Source organism: Convolutriloba macropyga, chromosome 11, assembly GCF_964194025.1.
Source record: "Convolutriloba macropyga chromosome 11, txConMacr16.3, whole genome shotgun sequence".
Classification (NCBI taxonomy): domain Eukaryota; kingdom Metazoa; phylum Xenacoelomorpha; order Acoela; family Convolutidae; genus Convolutriloba; species Convolutriloba macropyga.
This window is the reverse complement of record NC_134478.1, coordinates 33,557,575-33,579,373: the sequence shown is the minus strand read 5'-3', so window position 1 is coordinate 33,579,373 and position 21,799 is coordinate 33,557,575. Positions and strand designations below refer to the sequence as shown.

The following is a 21,799-nucleotide window of genomic DNA, read 5'->3' as shown; positions in this document are numbered from 1 at the left end:
TGTACAAAATAATCTTGATATAATAACCAGCTAATAAGACGCCAGTGGTTATACCCAGCAGATTGCCAATAGATAGATGTAATCGATTCCTTGTTTGGGATTGAAATAACAAAAAAGTTGATTGTTGAAAAAAAATCATTTTTGTCCGAAAAAAAATTGTTTGCTGTACAAAAGGATTTTTGAAGTGCAAATTGAATTGATTTCATTTAACAGTTAGACATAATCCTGTTTCTTAATGAGAGGATACCGTGGTTATCAATTTTGAAAAACATAATGAGAGGATATCTAAGACCTTATGACAACTTTGTGTAGCGAGCATCAAAAATAAGGTTTTATGGCCTGATCCCGTTTTTATTTTCGATCAAGTTTTTCAATACTGACTCTGTTGACTTTAGATTGCTTAGCAGAACAACAAAAAGCCAAAACTTAAAGGAAAAGAAAAAACCAGGAGCAATAATTTTCCTGAGAAAACTACATGTTTATCAGTTACATCTGAACAATGAACACTAGAAAAAATGTCCAAAGATATAACAAAAAAGATTCAACGTCACAAAACAGATAGAGAAGTAAAAAAAATTGACCCTACTAACTAATAAAAAAAGGCAACACGGCTTTAATTCATACACGAGAATTGTTAGTGTTGAGAAATAGTGATAAACAACAAAACTCACGTAAAAACTGCTCAAGCAAACAAGATTTATCCCTGGTTAGTAAGAGTTTTGCGGATCTTCTTTTCTTCGCTCTATATATATATATATATATATATATATATATATATATATTTATCACTCAATCTCTCTACCTCTCTCACTCTTTCTCTCTCTCTCTCTCTCTCTCTCCCTCTCTCCCTCTCTCTTTCTTTTGCACAGAACAAGGTGTGAAAAAATGGGAACTCGGTTTTTTCTCCACTCATTAGTTTTCTACAGCTGTTTTTTTTAAAGTTTTTTCTTCGCACGCGCGACGTATCCTGTTTATTTTTATTCCAAACAAAATTACCTATGAAAAAAAGAAGCTCCACCAATACTCTTTGTGTCGTAAATGTATAATGAGCATAATGAGAGGATTTCTAAGACCTTTTGACAACTTTATGTAGCGAGAATCTAAAACAGGGCTTTGTGGCCTTATCGCGTTTTTATTTTTTATCAAGTTTTTCAATACTGACTCTGTTGATTTTAGATTGCTTAGCAGAGCAACTGCTGTTCAAATGCATCTTGGGCAAAAAAGAAGAGTGCAAGTCTAGAGAATTCAAAAAATTTCATGCAAAGTACTGAAAAAGTTGCAAAATAAGATCAAGTGAAACAAATTTTTGTTTGACGAAGTAATAAAATAGCAAAACAAATTCTCAACTACAACTCAGTGAGTTGTCATTAACTTAACAAAAACATTGAAAACAGTAAAAAATAAAGTCAAATTGCCACACGTTGACGAAAAATTACAATCGAGAAAGCAAAACCTTGTTCAAAAACGTTCTTCTCAATCCACTTTAAAATTAAGGTTAAAAAATATCACGCCGCTAAACTACTTGCTTTTTTAGCTACTGCCCGCTTTGGTGTGACAAGAATCATTATTACAATTCGACTTCAAAAATCGGGAAAAAATTGTGAACAGATTTAAGGAAAAGACAGCTAGCAGAATTCCTGGAACATCTCAGTGTAAAAAAATGACCATACAATTGACATAATGAATTTAGTATTCAATGATACTATGATTTTTGGAACAACAAAACAGGAAAATAGCAACGCTAATAAACCTGAAAAAACGCTTCTTAAGCATTTGAGAAAAGTTTGTATACAAATTCCGATTAAAAACAATCGTCGCAAAACTCACATTGCAAAACGAATAGTTTTCAATCATTAAAAAGTACAAAATGACAGAAAAATTAACAAAATAGTTCATAAGGAGAAGACAGATGAATGGGAGAAGAAAGGAATGACAAAGCGAAAATCTCTAACACAATTATCAACAAAAATCTAAAATGCTGCTTCCTTACCAGTATTTTTGAAAAAAAAATATTAATGCCTCCTGCACTCAAGCATTCTCTCATTCAAAAGCTGGCAAAAACATATTAAACAACAATAAAAATGCAAACAATGAAAAAAAACCTGACGACACAGAAAATTGTAGAACTAATTAATCGGAAAGGTGACTGTCTAGCGTGCAGTGGCATCTTTCAGTAGCAAAACTTTTAGAACAGCTCTAAATTCAAAACTGAACAAAACAACTATAGCGAGAAGCACAATTTCAAGAGAGAGAGAGAGAGAGAGAGAGAAATATTATATGAAAAATTTGGAAATCAGCCAAAAATTTTCTTAAAAAACTGAATATTTTTGACAAATGTAACTCAACAGTCATGTTATTTACATTTGCAATCAAAAGAGCTATGATAATTAGTTCAATCCACAGAACTCCCCAAACTGCCGTTTGAGCTACAATTACTGATTTACTTGACTGAGACAATCACTTTTAAATGAGGAATAGTTTGAAGAGTTTATGATTAAAAACCAGTTTGAAAAAGAAGCAATGAGGCAATTGTGTAACATCTACTTTTTTTGCTCTCCCTAAAACTTTGCATTAACAAAAAACCAATTTTTGTTTTCTCTCCTCTTTGGGGTTTTTCTTAGAAATTTTACCCAAACACTGTTTTGACGCGTTTAACCTCCAGTTTTGTACATACACCAACACCACTCAAAACAAAGACTTTCCAACAAGTTTCCTTTTTGAGTCGTTATGAGAAAATATTGCCAAAAAATCTTCTTAAAAACATAATTCACTTGCGAAAAATTTAGAATTTCAATTAATGAAGTATATACCCGGAAAATAGAATAAAATCAAATAATTTCCTCAAATAGTAGATGAGCACAAAAAACGAATAATTTTTGTTTGTCAAATTGAGATCATGAGAAGGTTACGCCACAATAGGAAATCAATAAAACGCTTGTAGTCATGCGTACTTGTGAAGAATAATGGCAAAGTGTAATCGTGAAGAAATGGAAACAAATGTTTCAATTTTTTGGTCTATCTGCACAACAAAAATATTTTATGCTAATTTAAACCACTAAAAAATGATACTTTATATATAAATTGCACATTTGGCGTCCTAAAAAATGATACTTTATATATAAATTGCACATTTGGCGTCCAGACAACCCTCAAAAATGCAATGAGAAGAGAAATTTGCTTATAAAGTTGAACTAATTAAATTAAAAAGCGGTATAAACAAAAACCAACAAAATTGATTAAATGTTTGTAAGTGACTCCAATAGAATTAATCAGTTTTATTCGAAATAACTAAAAATGTTTTGATTATTTGTCTTACAGTGCAAATACACATACAAATAAAATTGATTAAAAATAATCGAAAGAATTCCGGAAACGATTCGGATTCGTCTTCGCCGAAAAAAAACCAGACGTTCAAGTAACTATTGCAAACTGACAGAACGCATGAAAGCAGCAATAATAACGTTTTTAAAGTCAATTAACAAAAGACGAATTAGCCAAAAACTAAGTTTACCTTGAAAAAAACTAACAAAGTTTTAATTATTTTTGATACAGTACAAGTACACATACAAACAAAAATTGTTGTTTCATGTAACCGAGATTATAAAATCGCTAACACATTATTGGGCAAGACAAAATAAGCTCAACAACAACCTTATTGTTTAAAAAAAACGAGAAAACTATGAAAAGTTGAACAAAGATAACAAATTTCTCAATTTTGTCCTTTTTTAAAAAAGCTCTTTGCAACAAAAAATTTGATTCAAATGGTAATAAAAAGCCAAGAAGCATTAAGCTCCAATTCAGTTTACAATAATTGCGACGAAACAATGCATTGTGTAAAATATCGCTAAAATAGCCCAAAAATTCTCAAAATAATCGAAAAGTATCCAACGTAGCGTAAAACTTCTATTAATTATAAAAAAAGCTTAGAAAAGCTATTTAAAAAATTGAATTTTATCGCCGAATATGCAAAAAAGAAATTTTTTTGACTACGTAAAGTTTCTAAAACTAAAAAAAAACAACTTGAACAATACGCACTTGAACAAAAAAATCGCTTTGCTTCAAAAGAAAGTGTGAACAAGAAAATCATTTTCTCTATTCTCCGCTCTTCGAATTTGTTCGCCAACACAACTTTTTTATTCTCTGAACTTTCGGTTTCTTCTCTTGCTCACTTACTAAAAAAACAGAAAACGATAACTCCTCTTCGATTCGTAAAAGAGACAGCTCCCCAATACAAATCAAATTCATTGACTTGGGAAAATAGTAGGGCCGCTATGATGGCCGGCTGATAAGATAGGGCAGGGCGGCTATTATACATAAAATAATTGGTTCATGAACAAATTGCGACTAGCTTTGTCTGAGAGGGATTAATTTGAGGAGTTGAACCTGAGCTGGGAGAAGTTGATGGTTGTGTGCTGTTGTTGATGTTAGTGTACTTGGATGCCATGGACTCGAGGAGGGTGTCTGCTGCGTACAGTCTGTCCAGAATCACATCACATAACTCACTGCTCCCCATATCAACGTTGCACTCACGCATTGCCTAGTACACAGTACAAATCATTACAGCCCAATATATTCTCAAAACTATCTTCCCGAGGGAGAGATGAACCACCAATGAGAGCTCAGTTGGTAAAATGGAGGACATTAGAAGTAAAGCTGATATCCTTAGGTCCCTGCTTCGAGTCCGTGTCGGTGAAGTAAAAAGTTTTGGCATTTATTATCTACCTTTAAATACACAAATCTCTTTATATGATTGATGAAAAAAATTGAAAAGTTTAAAACGATTGAAACTCGGATCGAGGTCCCGGATCGAGGTGCCAACACTAAAAATCATTTAAAATGGAAGAAATGCCAAGAATGCGGTGAAAAAATTCACCGCTAAATTTAAGAAATATCTTCACCGCAAAAAACAGTGCAAAAAAGATGTAAGAATAGCAATGAATCCGTTGACAGTAGTGAAAGAAAAAAATTCACCGCTAAAAATCGCAACTCTTACAAAAATTCACGGTAAATTTCACCAAAAATATTTACCGCACAAATTATTTCAAAAAAGATGATAGAAATGCAGTGAATGCGTTGAGAGTGGTGAAAAGAATATTCACCACTAAAAACAGCAAACCGTACAATGTTTCACCGCTAACTTAGCAAAATTTTCATTTATTTTTTGAAAATTTAATTAATTTTTATTGAAACAATGCAAGATTTCAGGTAAATGCATTGAAAGCTTTAAAAACATTTCTCGCTCTTACAGCAAATTTCAATGAAACGCGCACATAGCTGCAGTAGTGGTAGCGAAGCAAAAGCCGTATATTAAAAAAAATTTCGATTTATGATTTGTTTTTACTGCTTACTACGCTCAAGTTTCCAATTTTATTGAAAATTTTTGTAGCAACCAGCAGAAAGGTGGAAAACTTTTAAAAGAATTTTGTTTATAAAACAACGTATATAATTTTAAAATATATCATTGAAAAGTTTCGAAAATCTAAAAATTTCTATTCACGGAAAACCTAAAACACCAAAAATTTTTGGTGTGGCTTCTCTACAAAAATTTTCATCTGTTTTAAATGCATAAGTAGCAAAAAATTCAAAAAAGTGGATTTTAATGAAAAGCAGTTGTTCATATCACTTCAAACTCATAGTCAGAAATTCATTCACTCAAATTCGTTGAACTAACTACTGGTTCTCATTTTAAAAACATGAGTTCTGAGTTTTTTTTTGGGGGGGGGGGGGATTTTGTTTTGTCATCCAAATATGCTTCTTTGGTACTTGCAAGAACTTATGGAGAGGGATTGCTTAGCATGAAACAATTACAAAAAACAAAAACGACAATGCTGTAGTTGGATGTCCAGTTTTACAGAGGAAATACATCCTTGTTTTGATAATAAGGAGATGACTACTTTGAAAGTGAAAAAATTAGGCCTTCTGGCATGTGAATTATTGTAAGATTTGCGGATTTTAGTGGTGAAATTTTACTTTAAGCAATACTTTCTAGACAAAACAAAAGCAAAAAACTGGTCATTTTAATGGTTTAACTTCTTGCAAGTGAAGTGTTCTCATTTTGTTTCCGAAAAATTGGACTAATTGCAAGAAACGGACGACAAGATACAAAAAGAGCTCAAAATTAGTAACGGAAAAGATTAGTAACGAATTCTTAACGTCTCGGATCGGATCAAAAGTTTGCAGATTACCGGTGAAAAGATCCTGGATTGCTTGTGAGGTATAAGAGCAAAACGCTCTTAACAGTAAAAAATTTAAGTAAAGCAATTTTTGCTTGAAGTGCTTGACTAAAGGTTGCTTTCGCTTAGCAATTTCAGTTTGAGCAGACCACTTTTGGGTCTACTTGTCTTGGCAACCTCAGTTCCTGGCCAGAGTTAGCGACCCGAGTCAGAGGTGGGTAAGCATCCGGCAAAGTAATACCCACCTTCAATAGATGTGTGTTGAATAGGTTTCTATTCCTCTGTGCCATGTGGGGAGAGGTGCCCCCATTGATGACGAGGACATGGTTCACATTGGCAGAGTTGGATGCAACCTGATTGGACACAAACTCACTCAGACCACACGGGTGTGCCACACTCTCAAAGATCTGCTTTCCTCTGCATAAATGATATCACACTAACTTTGGGAACTTCTTCACTAACTTTGAGAACTAACTTTCATTTTTGGCTGTTAAAATTGTTCATTTTTGAAAAAAAAGGATGGCGTATTCTAGATTCTATATCGCTTTATCGGGAATCTTTAGACTCTACATCGCTTTTTTGGGAGCTTTACCCGTCAGTAGCCGATTTTTGTGGGGAAAATAAAGAGTTCGTCTGCTTTATGGGATCATTGTGACTCGCAACCAGCTTAGTAATCGAGTTTTTGAATAGATGAGATTACGCCGCAAAACGTACATTTGGCGTTTTTCGGCCGATTTGAAGAAATCTTTGCCAAATATGACAATAGCTCATCACATTTGTCCAAGATTTGTGTCACTACTTTCCACGTTTTTTGCATTCCTTTAGTCTACAGCTAGAGTTCTCGATTTTATTAATAATCATCTAAGACATACTTCAGAAACTAAGTTTTGTTAATTGCCATATTACGAGCACCTTCAAACCAGCGATTTACCTTTTTAATGCGCAATTAGTAAAATGAAGAACTTTTCTTTCGATTTCAATTCGTTTTTTTCTATTTCTGCTTAATTGGCACTTTGTTAGCAGTTTATATTCGACAATAGCTCAAAAATACACATCAGGGACAAATGTGACGAATGTTTGCTAATTTGAACTAAATTCGCCTTACTTTCACTGTTTGCCACGCTCGCTTATAACTGTAATCTTAAAACACGGGTCAAAGAACCCCTACAAAACTAAGTAAATTTGCTTGCCTTAACGTTTTACGGAGTAATGGATAGTTAATTAGAATGAAACACGGAGAATCAGTAATGCGCATCAAAGTATATTTCCAATTCTCCTTGTTAGGTTCAAATAACTGTCATCAATTAAAAAATATGAACGTCTGTTCTCACAGATTTATGTTTTTATGGGAGAAAATTTTTGTTCAAGGCGAACAGAAACCGACAGAGATGTAATTACTGAACTAGATTGATAACAATAATTACGGTAGCCAGGCTTGCTATTATTTGCACTTATTGTTCCAAAATTTCAACTAAAAAGATTGATTATAATGTAGGAAATTAAAAATTACTTTTGTCCTCGACGTTAATCTTTGCTAAAATTTCAAGTATCGGATCATACTTCATGCATTTTTTCAGGACAATGGCTGTAGCTGCTTGTTTTAGAATGAAAATCTCCATCAGATCTAAAATAATTTGGAAGTTATCTCACATTTTTTTTTGCTGTCAAGTTTATCAGAAAACTTCAGCTCTTCATAGAATGAAAGAAGAAAACCATTAGCTCATAATAAAAAAAAATGAGTGAGAAACAAAATAATTGAAGTAACTCAGAAAGAAGGCAAAGACCTAATTTTGTGAAGATAACTTCAGTTTCAATTTCTCACGATCAATTTTCCATCAACTGTTTTTGTCATATTAAATGTTGGAGTAAGCTTTTCTGCAGTTGTTACTTTATTTCACATACTTCGAGCAGCTTCTTATCAAATATGCAAACGCTTGCAAAAAAGACATATTTTGAGTGAAAAGAAAACATTTTTATTGTTAATTTTTGAGATAACCTGAACAATTTTAAAAACATGTTTGTAGTTGTGTGCATCGCAATTTTGTTTACTTCAGTCTGGTTAAAAAAACTACCAAACTGATCTATTTTTCATAAAAAGAGAGCTTCAAATAACCGTTCTATTGACTTCAACAATGCGGATACCTATAAAAAGATACCTGAAAGTCTGCCGCAAAAAAACACCGTTGTTTCGCATGACATCGATTGATATAAACAAACAATAAAATAATGAAAGATTTACAAAAAATCAAAAAATGAGTAACTCGTGCGCTATATGGAACAAAATTTGCAATCAGTAGTCCTCTTTTATACTGGGAGATTAGAAGCAATCATTTGTTTTCTTTAAGTATTATACCTGGTAACTGAGACTGATTAGTGTCACGTTCAATCGATCACATCTAAAAAGTTGCTTTTTATATTTGTTTCGTTTCTAATTTGTATTTGATTGTTCCCCTACATCTCTGCTCATTTTAGATTGTTTTGCTGAGCAACTCTGAGAACTTTTCTAGCAGAATAGCTTACTTCCTCTATTCAAAACTTACCGCCCTCGATGTTGGTCTCAGTGAAACTTTGAAATAAAGAATCGTACTTCATGCGTATCTTGTGGAAAAAGATTGTACTGTCTTTAAAAAAAACAAAAAAAAAACAACAAAAACAAATTCAAAACAATTTGGAAAAATCTCACAATTCTGCTGGTAAATCTATTAATAAACAATTTTAGTACAAAAATGAATCAATTAGCAAAACAACTTATAGGTGGAGACAATTAGAAAAAAGAGAAAACTGCATTTGTGAAAACGCATTTAATTTCAATTTCTTCTGAAGTAAACTAAGCAATTGTTTATCAAATTTTGGCTCAACTTTTCAGCCAACTTAGCCAGATAATTAAAACTGCTTAGAACAGAGTCCTAATAACCGCTTGTTATACTGGGCTTCATATATTTATCACGCTTCAATTTTTACTTTCTTTTTTTTAAAAAAAACTGCTCCCTTTAAATTTTTTGTGCATTGTTACATTGGCACTTTAAACCAAATGAGCAAAAAACGATACTAGCCCAGAGACGTCGAAAAAGAGTTTGCGCAAAATAGCAAAGAAGCAGAAAAGGCGACTTAAAAACAAACTTAAAATGTGCTGAGATAGACTTTAAACCATTGAATTAAAAACACTGAAGACCATGCTGACTGGTAGACCAATTAATTATTACGAGTCAGAGATATAAGAAACAATACCACAAATCTATAGAAGAAAATATTCCCAGTAAAATTGTACAACCTTTTGTATCAGCGTTGTATAATAAAGTTTCCAATCAAAAAACAAGAGAGCAGAAACTTGTCATCTAATAGAAGCATTGTTTGATATATTTGAGAGAAAGTAAAATAAAGGCGAAACAATAATTGTCAAAGAATTTGAACGTAGGAAAAACAAAAACTTGCTAAATTTCTTGTTGTTCATGCTTTTGGTTGCCTTTGTAATGCCATTTTACTGCAAGCTCAGAAGAGTTTTAATTGATCAACACCAAAAATTGAAAAAAAAAAACAAAATTGTTCAATTCAAAATTTAAAATTAGCCAAAACACTAGAAAAAATTTATGACGTTCTGGATCAATTTGTGAGCTAATGAAATCTACATTAACCCAGATGCAAATTCTAAAAACTCTCGAATCCTAAATTCACAACAATTTTTTGTGTTAAGTTGGCATTACCAATACAAATACCTCAAAAAAATCAAAATTTAACCAAAATATAGCAAGTAAAGTACCACCATGAGTTTGACTAACATATTGTCAATCTAAAATCCATTTTAGATAAAACTCAAAAATACGCGAGAAATGAAAAAAACTTCGAAAAGTAACCCTTTACCCTGAATTTACAGCAACTTCAACTCTAAATACTGCAAAAGCCACTCAAGCCAGCGCATGGTTTTTAAAACAACTTGATGCTCACTGCTGTTCTCCTGTCTGTCTTATATTAAAGGCTCAAAATCACGGAATAAATGTCTCAACACATCTTACAAAAAAAAACCAGCAAAAATATAATGCGAATTCCTTAGATTGAGCAATTTTAGTCAGCAGAGAGGATGGTGTCGGTTTTCAGCAAAATGTACGTAAAATACTGATTAAATGTACACACGAAGCTCATACAGGTCAAAAAACAATTTGATCCCGTGAAAAAGGAATAAAAGTATTTGAAAAAATGAAATTTTAAGCCTTCGTCAATAAACAAAAAAATAACAAAAATCTTTTTAACAATCGTTTCAATGATAGCATTTTTGTATTCGAGTATTTCGTAAAAGATATTGGTCGGTCAAAATTGGCTTAACAAAAAAGTAGGGCTGGTTTAAAGTTCCTAACACCCAGTTCTTTGGGGGTTGGAACAATAACAAAAAGTGTTAATTGCAATGTACAGAAAAATGCTATTAAGAGGGTGTAAAATTAGAAAGAAATATGCCCATTTCCTACCCATTGAGTGTGGTTAGTTCTAAGCAGCCGCATAGTTGAAAGTGGGCAAATTCGTGAAATAATAAAAATGCACCTGAACATGATCCATTCTTGACCAGGCGTGGCAGCTGGGTGACTCTCAAATGCAGAAGAGACAGTTGCAGAAGAGCTGTTCATCTGTTGTGAGCCATTGGCAGGAGGCACTGTCACTAACAGGTTCTGTCCCACTAAAGTGTCCATGATCTGTTCACTCCTCCGGAGCAGCACCAGCTCACTTATTATCTCAGAAGAAACCTTAACAAACATTAATTAAGGCATAAATTTTTCTCAATTTTTTTTTTCCAGAAATTAAATAGGTGACATTCTAAGGTCATTTTTATAGAAGAGTTTCAATAGATTTTAACTCTGCAGTAATGGCTCAAACAACGGGAACTTCACAGGCTATCTTTTTATAACGCAAATGCCTCCTTAATGACCCACGCAATAGGGTTAGGCTACGAATTTTTCCCTGCCTATCTGAGAGGCACTGGTGTCAATACTGAGCATTTTTCCAATACTCCAATTATTAATGTAAAATCCGCGTTCGAGGTTTACCGATTTTTCTCATTGGGAAAATATAAAGCCCACAATTTGGTATGTTTGTTTATTTTTCATATTGATATCAAACCGATATAGCCATGAGTACCTTCCATGTTCTCTATCGTAATTCTACGCTCCAATATATTTTTCATTGTATATTAATAACAATAAGGAGGCTCAGTTATGTGCGTTCTGACCCCACTCATTCACATTCTTGACTTAAACACCTACCAAGTCAAGCAAAGATAGCATCAAGTCAAAATAACAAACGGTAGATCATGCTTTGTAAATTGAAACCATATTTTTTGTAATTTTAGGATAGACATATAAGCGAGCAAAAATATTACCAATCAGCTCAATTTTTTTCTCATTAGAATGAAAAAAGTATCGAACTGAACAAAATAGTTCAGATTTGGTTTAAATTGAAATTAACATAAAAAATTTCTCGAGCAAAAAAAGATTCGATGAGGTGAAGACCTAACTTTGTCAACCAACAAAAACAAATTTCTGAATTCAACTTTTATCCAACGTTTAAGCCAAACTTAACACACTGAAGACCTTCAAAAATACAGCTCAATGATTAACAAGCTGGATCAAACCTTATCTAATTGATTTAAAATTAACGTTCTCAAACACGATTTTAAGTGAACTCAAAAAATTACCAGTAAAATGACTGAGACACGTCCAGAGCACGGCAACAAATGACGTCAAGGAAACAAATTCAGCAACGAAGTGTTAGAATTCAGCAAAAAAGTCCCTCTTTGAGTTCTTGAGGAGTGATACGATGGTTGTTACTAAAAACGAGGGCGACAACTAACTTTGTAAAAGATATGAGCACCGCTGCCAAATTAAACTTTAAAATAACTAAAAGTCAGAAATTGAATATTTCTACGCCAATGTCAACTTCTGATGGCGAGTAAAAACATGTGAAGCAAAAACAAACGCAAGAGTAGGCAGAAAAAATCCGATACAAAGGTTTTTGTAAAATTAAAGATATCTAAAGTACGCAAATAGATATCTATTTAAAAAACAATAGTTTTGCTGCAATTCATTGAGAAAAAATTTTGAAAAGGAGAAAAACTGAAAAAGTTCTTGAAACTTAGTGGCGTCAACGTTGAAAAACTAGTTACCTGATATTAAGACAGATAGCTGAAGCCTAAATTTATTAACCACTTAAAAGTAATTAGTAAGAGGAAAGGGTAAGGTGCTTTTCTTAATTGCAACTAAAGTAAAGGCGCCAAAAATAACCACAAAGAAAGTCATTGCCAAAAAGGCAAAAATAATAAAATAATTACAAAAAAATTAATTGCAATCAAAAACAACGTGACAATATAACCGCAAAGCATATAATTACCAACAAAAAGGCTAATTCAAAAAAATACTAAAGTTTTTTAAAGTATATATGGTCTTAGTCGGTTGAAAAAGCAGTTTTGAAGTAAACATTATCTCTATGAAAACTGGAACCGCCAAACAGAGTAACTTGATTCCTCAATAAAGCAGCTGGGAGCTGTAATTAATAAGACCAATATACAAGATGAAAAAACATTTTAAAAAAAGATAAAATTTGAAAGCAAAACGATATCTTCGAAGACACCAAATTCTAAGTCATAAAGAGGATACATTATAGAGTACGAACAATAGAAAACTTTATTGACGGTTCCCTTGGAAACCCACTGGTCTTTTCAATATTGAGACCTAGTAATGGTAACTGAAAAAGGACAAAAACGAGGCACATGTGGTGTGGGAGCCACAATAGTTATCATAAAAAAAATGGTTTTGCAAGTCTATGATGTTCAAAGAAGAGATTTCATATGTGCGCTCATGCTTTTTTGGAATTTTCTACAAGAAAAACAAATGACAAAACAGTAAAAATTTCAACAAAAACGAGAAAAATTGAAAATAACAAGTTTTTGAGGAAAACCAATTGATTTAAAGCCATAAAAATCATTTACTGTCCATTTACCGGTTCATGAAATAGCGTCTATGCATAATTATAATGCACGTGTCAACTTTATAAGCATTTGCGGAAAATAAAGAGAAATAAGGGCGAAACAGCAGCAAATCCAAACCCTTTTGGTAATAAAAACTACAATGAGACTAATTATAGCCTTGAAATCGGGTCCCACTGTTATTAACAGCAAGAAATTGTTGCTAATATTAACATAATTGGTCAGAAGTGAAAAAAGCGCTACAAATCAATACAATTACGTTGAAATCTCGAATGTTCATCGAGTTTTGACCTGGATAACTCTTCGAGAAAGACGAAATTTGAAAATTGCTATTTATTTTACAATTCTACGCTCGATTTGATTTCTAATGATACTACTCAAGACTCAAGTCTTTCAACGTTTAATGTACTGGTAATTTTTTTTAAAAAAAATAGTTGAGAATATATAGTTATTCCCCCCAAAAAGTGGGGTCGGATGCAACAAAAAAAACTAGCTTTATAATTCTCGGTATTTTATATGCATAGATTTTGTTAGTATCCTGTAAAATATAGAATTTCACATTCATGTACGTTTTTAGAAACAGCGAAAAGTTAGTATGTAGCCAATCCATTTTCGCAATACATTAACCAGTGCTTTTGACCGAATGTTACTAATGGCTTGTCTCGTCTTAGCGGCGTCATTGTAATTAGACCGGGTCAAATACGCTCCCTAAATTCATACCATTTTGTTGTAAAACTGAAGGGCTAATTTGTCTAGCGGTGGTAAAATGATTGGGGCTGCTTGCTTTACAAGGAATCTTTGGAAACCCACTGGAAAAATTATCGCTATAATGTAAAAAATGATTTAGGGTGGGGATTACATTATTTTTAAGAAATTGTTACGAACCTCCGCCAAGAGATTGGTGTTATTACAAGTGGCAGGAGTTAGTGGTTCCAACAACTCATCAGCTGAACTGTACTCTGCATAGCTATCCACACTGCTCTCTCGGAACAGACCCCCACCACCGCCTCCTCCCCCTCCAACTCGATCGCCACCCTCGCCCAAGGCCAAGGGATCCGGCGATACACTTCCCACCCCACTCTCTCGATCTTCCGTATCGTCATCAACCGCCGCAACTTCTGGCTCTACTTCTGGTCCAGTTCGGCTAGGTGGCTCTAGGGTTCCATTGACGAGTGGGGATCCATTGGGGACCCGTCGCCTACCAGTTCCAAGTCCTCCCGTAACTATTAAAAAAGAATTGACAAATAAACGTTTAAGTATTAAAAACGAATTAAAAAACTATAGTTTTCAAATCAAACGAAAGCTCAGTTTATTTGAGCAATGTGAGCACAAAAACAGAAGTTTCTGCTGAGAGAATCCAAATTGAGACACAATGATCACAAATACACAAACACACCATGTAGGTTATTACCAGAAAATAATTATGATCAACACTTTGACCCCTAGTGATGTCAGAAAGCAGAAAGAAGTCAGACACTGCAATGCTATCCTGTGTTGTCTTAGTATCAGTATTACCCAGCTGCAGACTTTGACTTATGAAAAGATAAATGTAACAGTCTAGAGGTGTTAGGGGGAGGAGGTAATCTTTACGTTAATTACACGGTTCAACGCCCTAATTAAAGTCGAGCTGAAGTCTTTTCATAGTCAATTGAGGTCGACCTTGAACGATTTTTTCATATGTCTCTTCATAAACAAAGTTGAGTCGAGTATCTTCTTACGATTTAACGTGAGCGACTGCCCTAAGAAAATAAGCCATTATGATTTAAAAGCTTTTTATTTGTCAGAGAAAAACAAAGTTTTTTGCAAGAAAAACAAAGTTTGTAAGAAAAACAAAGTTTGTAAGAAAAACAAAGTTTAGAAAGATATGTATTCAATTTATTAAACTCCGTTCAATTTAAACTCCAGATATGGATCGTTCAATTTAAAACCATAGCATATACTTCAACATCAAGAAAGTTAAGTCAGATGTAAAAAAAAAGTTTATTCCTTGATATATATCATTTTTACACAAACACAGAAATGGCTGAATCGGCGCATTATTTATAGTATAAATAAGGGTAGACGGAAAGAGAACATTGTTTTGGACTCGATTGGTCCGAACTTAGGTCACACATTTCTCCTCAAATCGCCCTTGATATCATTTTGAGCACATAACGACAGAGTTAATCTCTATTCGCATCAATGTGGTTGGAGCTGATTGCTTGCTTATGATTAACAAAGACTTCGTTTATTGACCACACAATTAAAAAATTTAGTCTCTAATTTAGTCTGAATAAAGGTCTCTAAATTCATAACATTACAAAATGCATCAACAAATAATCAACGGATGCTGAAATTGGAAAAGAAAATCCAAACAATTGAAATGAAAACAGCAAAATATACCGCTTTCTAGGCTTCCATTGTAGCGCATCGAAATCGTATTAGCGTATTAATAATCAAAACCTTAACCGGTAAAGCAATTAAAGTTTCCGAAGAGGGAGATTCCGTCAAATTATCACTTGGCCAAAGTCCGAAGAATCGATTATACATGCTCTATTTTGTCGGGCTATTTCACGAATCATATTTTAAGATAAGAGTTAGAAGCCCGTGAGGAGACCAGTAACACTAGGCAAATTTGGTTCAAATTTGCTTTAAAATTGGATATATTTGCTCCCAATTCTAAACGAAGGTTGAGGTTGTTTTGGGGCTAGCGTGAAAATTTGGAGCAAGTCTTTCGTCACCAATTTCCAACCTATAAGTATTTCTTTGCAAATAACTAAGATAGTATCAATTAGACCAAAATGAAGGAAAGCCCAATTAGTCAGTAATTTCCAAAATTTCCCTCTCAGTGCTAATTTCTGATTAAAGGACATATGGCAGTTTTGCGATTACATTTATCATCCGAGAGTACGCTTATCCGTGAATACTAGTGACAAAATGTAAAACTTTTTCTCGATATCAGTAACTTATTTCCACGTTTTACGTATGTAAATAGTAAAAATTGGGGCTACGTTTTAGTCACTCGACTCCACAAAACGCAAAGTTTTTTTAAAAACTGCCTTTCTGCATATTGGCCACGTAATGACGTCAGAACATCAAAAAAATTAACTTGGTGTGATAACTTCATTGTGAAAAGTTATATAGTTATTTTGCTAGACTTAAGGCTGGAGAGCATTACTTTTCCTTAGCGCATAAAAAACAAACCGCCTGCAAATTTGAGATGAATGGTGATACTAAATTTTGTTTTAGCTGTAACAAAATGCACAAGAAAATTTTGACATTATTCGCAGAGTTGAAAACGAATGTGCCTATAACACATTTTTTTTGAAATTTTTTAAATTTTTGTTAAAATTTAATAGTTGCAGTTCCCCCATTAATTCCCCGGTCATTAGTCAACACAAAAACAAATCAAATTTAACCAAAACTTGGAAATCATTAATGAAAAAAGCAAGAGGTAACTGAGGTATAGTCAGAGTCGATATACAAATCAATTTTGGATTTTGGCATTCATTGAGAGGCCGTTAATCACCATAAAACAAAGATAATTTTATTACAAAAAATTGCAAACACTTTCGAAATTTTATCTATAATTCAGAAATTTTCTATTGTTTATAGATTTTTACTCATCATTTCAAGCACAATGTGTTGCAAAATATCACTTTATCAACAAATTTGTCCCGCAAGTCCAAAAATCAGACTACACCGTTGTATTATAAGCAGTTTTTTTTTAAAAAAAACATTCGATTGCTGATGGTTTTTGTATCAGAAAAATTGTTCAGTGATTCTGAAAATTGTTCAAAGATGCAACTATTTTTCGTTAAAGATACAAAAAGGAATCGCATATTAATTTTAAGAGGAAACTTGAAACTTGGGTTGAAAAGGACGAAGCTTTGTATTTTTTGTGTATTAAAGTACGTTTTCACAGACTGTTTTCTAAAAAGTAGTTGAAAACAAATTTTCAAGCACAAAGCAACTGCACTGTTGAAATATGATAATTTAAAAAAAGGCTGAAACGACAAACCTGTCCCACGTTTTGTTATTTTACTTTTGAGTGTGAGAATTAAACAGCAGAACCCATAGATATTAATCACTCTCGCTTTTCTCCGCTATTAAAATGTTTTCAGTAATTTTACCAAAGTCGCTTGTGAAAAATTTGTTAATTTGCGTCTACTGGGACTGACTTTATTAGATTGCAACAAATCTTTTCAATTTTCTACAGCATAAAGACGAAGTGTTAAAAGAAAAAAACAGCCCAGTGTGTTCCTTTCTTTGGCAAACAATTTATTAACCTTTCGTTTCAATTGGTTTCATTTTAAAGTTCGAAAATATTTTCGGTACAGTTTTATATTGGAGCGTCTAAAAATAAAAGCATTTGGTTCGCTTTCTTTACTTGATACTAAAAAGAAGCCATCAATGATCAGAAAAAATACACCGAAACAGTAAACAAGACATGAAAACTGTCATATAATAGTCTGACGAGTAGAGATCAAACCAATTCCGACGATGCAAAAAAACTTTTGTTTTGGATAAACTCAACCAATTATGTGTACTAAATATTTTTCATCTGTATTTAATCTGTTACCTTGGGATTTGATTCATTTAGGATACGTAAATAACTTAATTCCCATACTTTTGTTTTTAATCTACATTAATGACCTTCCCACTGTGCAAACTAGAAGTCAGATAGTTCTCTTCGCCAACGATACGGCTCTCAGTGGTAAACTAGGCATTGAAATGGCAGAAGATTTTGAAAAAATATCAAACTGGGTGGCTCGAAACAGTCTTTCCCTAAATAAAACAAAAACTAAAACACTTAATTTTGGCAAGGCACCAGGCGCCAATCATGCTCAGCAGTTTGTTCCAAATAGTCAAGCAGTGACTTCAGCAAAGTATTTGGGTCTCGAAATAAACCAAAGGTTGAGTTTCAAGGAGCATGCAAATCAACTTCTGAAAAAAACTGCCAAAAATGTTCCGTTGCTGTATCAACTCAAAAAATTTTGCCTTCTTCGGCATTGTTTAGAGCATATAAATCTCTTATTCAGCCAATCTATCAGTACGGCAAACTGGTGAACAGTACTGCTAATAAAAAAGGAATGGAAAGAAATAAAAGTCAACAGAAAATGTTGATCCGAAATTTTTTTTTTAAAAAAAAGAAAGATCGAATTGACACCCAAATTGGGATCAAAATACAAAATACAACTAATGAGGGAACTTCACATCTACGAGCTTTTGAAGCTTCTTGCAGCTGGTTTAAAGACAAACACATGCCCATCCAGAGGTAAATAGCTACAATAGCCCCAAGGAAAATCACACACTTTTTGATCCGGAGGAAAGAAATAAACTTTTGAAAACTGAAATAAGACACACAAAACAAACTGAAAAGTCCGTTAAAGTTCCTGCAATGTTTTAGTGAAGTACGACATAAATAAATTTAAAAAGATTCTACTACTTGGCAAAAACAATTAGACTCTTATATGCATGGTATTAGAGATGTCTACATATTTGAGAATCCAGAATTACTCGCTATCTTTTGTTTACAGAAATGCTCTCTGTTGGATTGAATAATAGACGCAATTTAGGACTAAAAACTTTTTGCATAGCCTCAGATGGTTATAGCAAAACAAATATGCCTGAGTCAAGCGCTATTCGCTTGACTAAGGGAATAAGTTAAAGGAAGATTAATTCACCAACATATATGAACAAAGTATATTTATATACAGTCTACAATTGTCTTTTAAGTTTTGTTTTTATTTTACTACTGACCCAATGATCTTGCTGATTTCTTGCTCCGTTGATTGTCTTCATTCGTAGTTGATCCAAAATCCACCAAACCGTCAAAGTTGATAAACCAAACAAAATTTACAAGCAAATACTGAATAGGAAATGTAGTTTGAATTTAATCACTAAATTTAGCAAGGAACGGAGGCTCAGGTGGTTGATTACACCGTAAAACAAATTATATTACCCTTTTAATGAAGTACCAATTTCATATCCCTCATTTAGTAGAAACACATATGTGCAATTTATTGAAAAGTAATTTACTTGAAATATGGGTATGTGATTGTGATTAAATCTGTATGCATGAACAAAATAGGAAAGGATACTGAGGAGAGGTTTGGTAATTCCAAGTTCATGCTCCATGCGGTACGTATTACCAAAACAAAAGAAGCAGAGTTCTGACGTCAAGACTTTTGATTGGCTAAACTTAAGGCATATGGAAAAGTAGGATAAAAGGAGGACTCTGGAAAATTCAAAATCAGTTGTTTTGGACTTTTTGGAGCTTCAACAACGGACTTGGCCCTCTCTCCAGCTACCCTCTCCAGAAGACTTCAATTCAATCTTCTAGCTGCAACTCTTTTCTTCTTCCTAGTCCAGTAGACAACAGAAGAAGTGAGGTTGCCCCTTGTAGAGGAGAAGCACAGGAACCCGGGAGAATACAAGAAGAGCGCGAGGCTCAGCAGAAGTACTTGCTTCCGAGAACGTGTTTGAGCACGCAATAGGCAATCTTACACTCTCAAAATATATCAAGACACCTGATAACGGGCATCAAAAGTCTAATGGTGCTTTTGCAAACTGATAATAGCTTACTGATTGTTTGTTTATTCTGTCATTTGGCATCAGTTTTAGAACGAATTTTTTATAATTTATTATGACGTTTTGCGATTCAATATGCCGATTGCGACTAAATTTTTTTCATTAAAAATTTTGATGTACAATTTAGTTTGTGTGGCTACTTTCTGTATAAAAAATATTTCCTATAATTAAGTCTTTGTTAAAAGGTTATCGAATCAGACGTTTTAAACTACTAAAAGGAATCTTTAAGCAATAAAATAATGTCAAGAATAAATGCAACTGAAAACTTAGAGTTAACATTAAAGGTAAAATCCCTTATTTGAACTCTTTCACTTGCAATTCTAGTGTGTTGTAGTCATTACACCAACTTTTCTTGAACAACATTGTTCCGTATCACATATAACCTACTCTCGTTCTCTCTTGTTTGTCATCGCGTCATATCTGTAACCAAGTTTACATTGAAAAAGTAGAGCTATTTGTCAAGCTATGCCAGTTTATCTCATGCACAATTTACTGTGTTATTATTTTTTCACCTGGAGATGAGGGTACACCTGTGACCATGGTCTGCTCCATATTTCTAGCCCGACTGAGAACACTGTTGGTCCTCTCGCCCCCTCCCCCTGGCCCAATCATGCTGCTGCTGCTGTTTGAGTTGTTGTTGCTCGTCACCGCAACGGCCGTAACTGCGGTGTCACGAATTGTCATGCCGAAATCGTTTTTATAACCACTAATCCCTTGTGATAACTAATAACAGCCAATAAACGCTCGATAAAAATTAAAGCATCAAGATCGTGTAATATTGTCACACTGTCTTAGTAGAACGAATAGTTAGTTATAAGTTTGCACAGAAATCGGTAATAATAGGAAATTTGGTAAAGTCTCAAAGCGATGCGTATTTCTGTTTCAGTTTAAAATAATCACAAAATGCAAAGGTAATTACTTTAATGTTTGTTTCAAAGTAATGTTCATTTCGTAAACACCCCTTTTTAAGCTTGAATAAACAAAACCCCCTTTTTGTACGGCCTGTTCTCTAAAAGCGGAAATTGGAACCGCGTTGGTTTGATTATTCCTAGATGTTAAAATTAAGATGCACCCTCTAATTTAAATTCTACAACATGTTTCTTTAAAATGGCATTTTACAGAATTTACAATTTCGTTTGGCCGGAATGATGTGTAAAAAATAAGTCAAAATGTTTAATGGTAACGCCTTTAATGGTGCAAAAAATAGAGCATGAAAACGGAAGTAGATGTATGACGAATGGTTGTGAAAATGAACGGCTGTGATAATTGTCAATTGTTCAAAATATTTTTTTTCTCTCCTCGAAAACTGATGACAATTATTGCCTCTAATACACATGAGAGCCAATATATTTGACTGTGTTTTTAAAACGCATGTTGGGCGCCTCTAATCTCAAACTAACGTTGCGTTATTATAGAATGCTAGTAGGAAAAACTGCGCAAACATAAACAAAAACAACACAAATAAGGAAAAAACGCGGAGAAGGCAAAAACGGAATCAAATACCACGTATACACTGACAGGATGTTAAAATAGAGCGCAGAGCTTCAAATTGAGGGCAAATGAAGCTATTCACGCACACCTGAAACGGGTTTGCTCACTTAGACGATGTTATAATTGAACGAAAACAAACATTTTGAATATTCTGAATCAAGACCTTCTGAATAAAAATCACTATATAAAATCACGTTCGATTAAAAAAACTATTTTGGGAATAATCTACAGTTTGTTGGCAATAGTTTGTTGTTAAGTTATTCAGCAGGGGAAGTTCTAGGTACCAGCTTTTGAAATAGCTGGAACCTTGAAATTTCGCTGATATTTTGAACCCCCTCCCTAAGGAGCTTAGATCTGCGTATTAAAAGATAGCCAATAAACTTCGCTTAAAATTTCAATATCTGAATGTCCGCAACCACTCAAATTGCGAATTTTTGAAATAGGATAAGGACAAAAATAAGGACGCACGTGACATGAAACATGACTACTCCTTCGAAATTCGACAGAGTTCATATATACATCAGAGTGTATGTACGAGGGGAATGTTTGTCCTCATATGTTAAGGTGGTGAAGGTGGGGGCGGCTTTGATGGCGGTAA

The 21,799-nt window shown here is 33.5% G+C and overlaps 1 protein-coding gene across 1 annotated transcript in view; it reads right to left on the bottom strand.

The window, feature by feature from the left end:
* The window catches only part of LOC142349107 (uncharacterized), a 71,117-nt gene extending 49,909 nt beyond the window's left edge, over positions 1-21,208 (bottom strand). The window contains exons 1-5 of the mRNA XM_075400519.1: positions 20,223-21,208; positions 14,023-14,360; positions 10,704-10,903; positions 6,419-6,590; positions 4,384-4,537 (exon numbers count right to left, since the gene is read on the bottom strand). Of these exons, the coding sequence (XP_075256634.1) occupies positions 4,384-4,537; positions 6,419-6,590; positions 10,704-10,903; positions 14,023-14,360; positions 20,223-20,394 (1,036 nt within the window). The 5' untranslated portion in view covers positions 20,395-21,208. The remainder of the gene's footprint in view (positions 1-4,383; positions 4,538-6,418; positions 6,591-10,703; positions 10,904-14,022; positions 14,361-20,222) is intronic.
* Between the last annotated feature and the right edge of the window lie 591 nt (positions 21,209-21,799).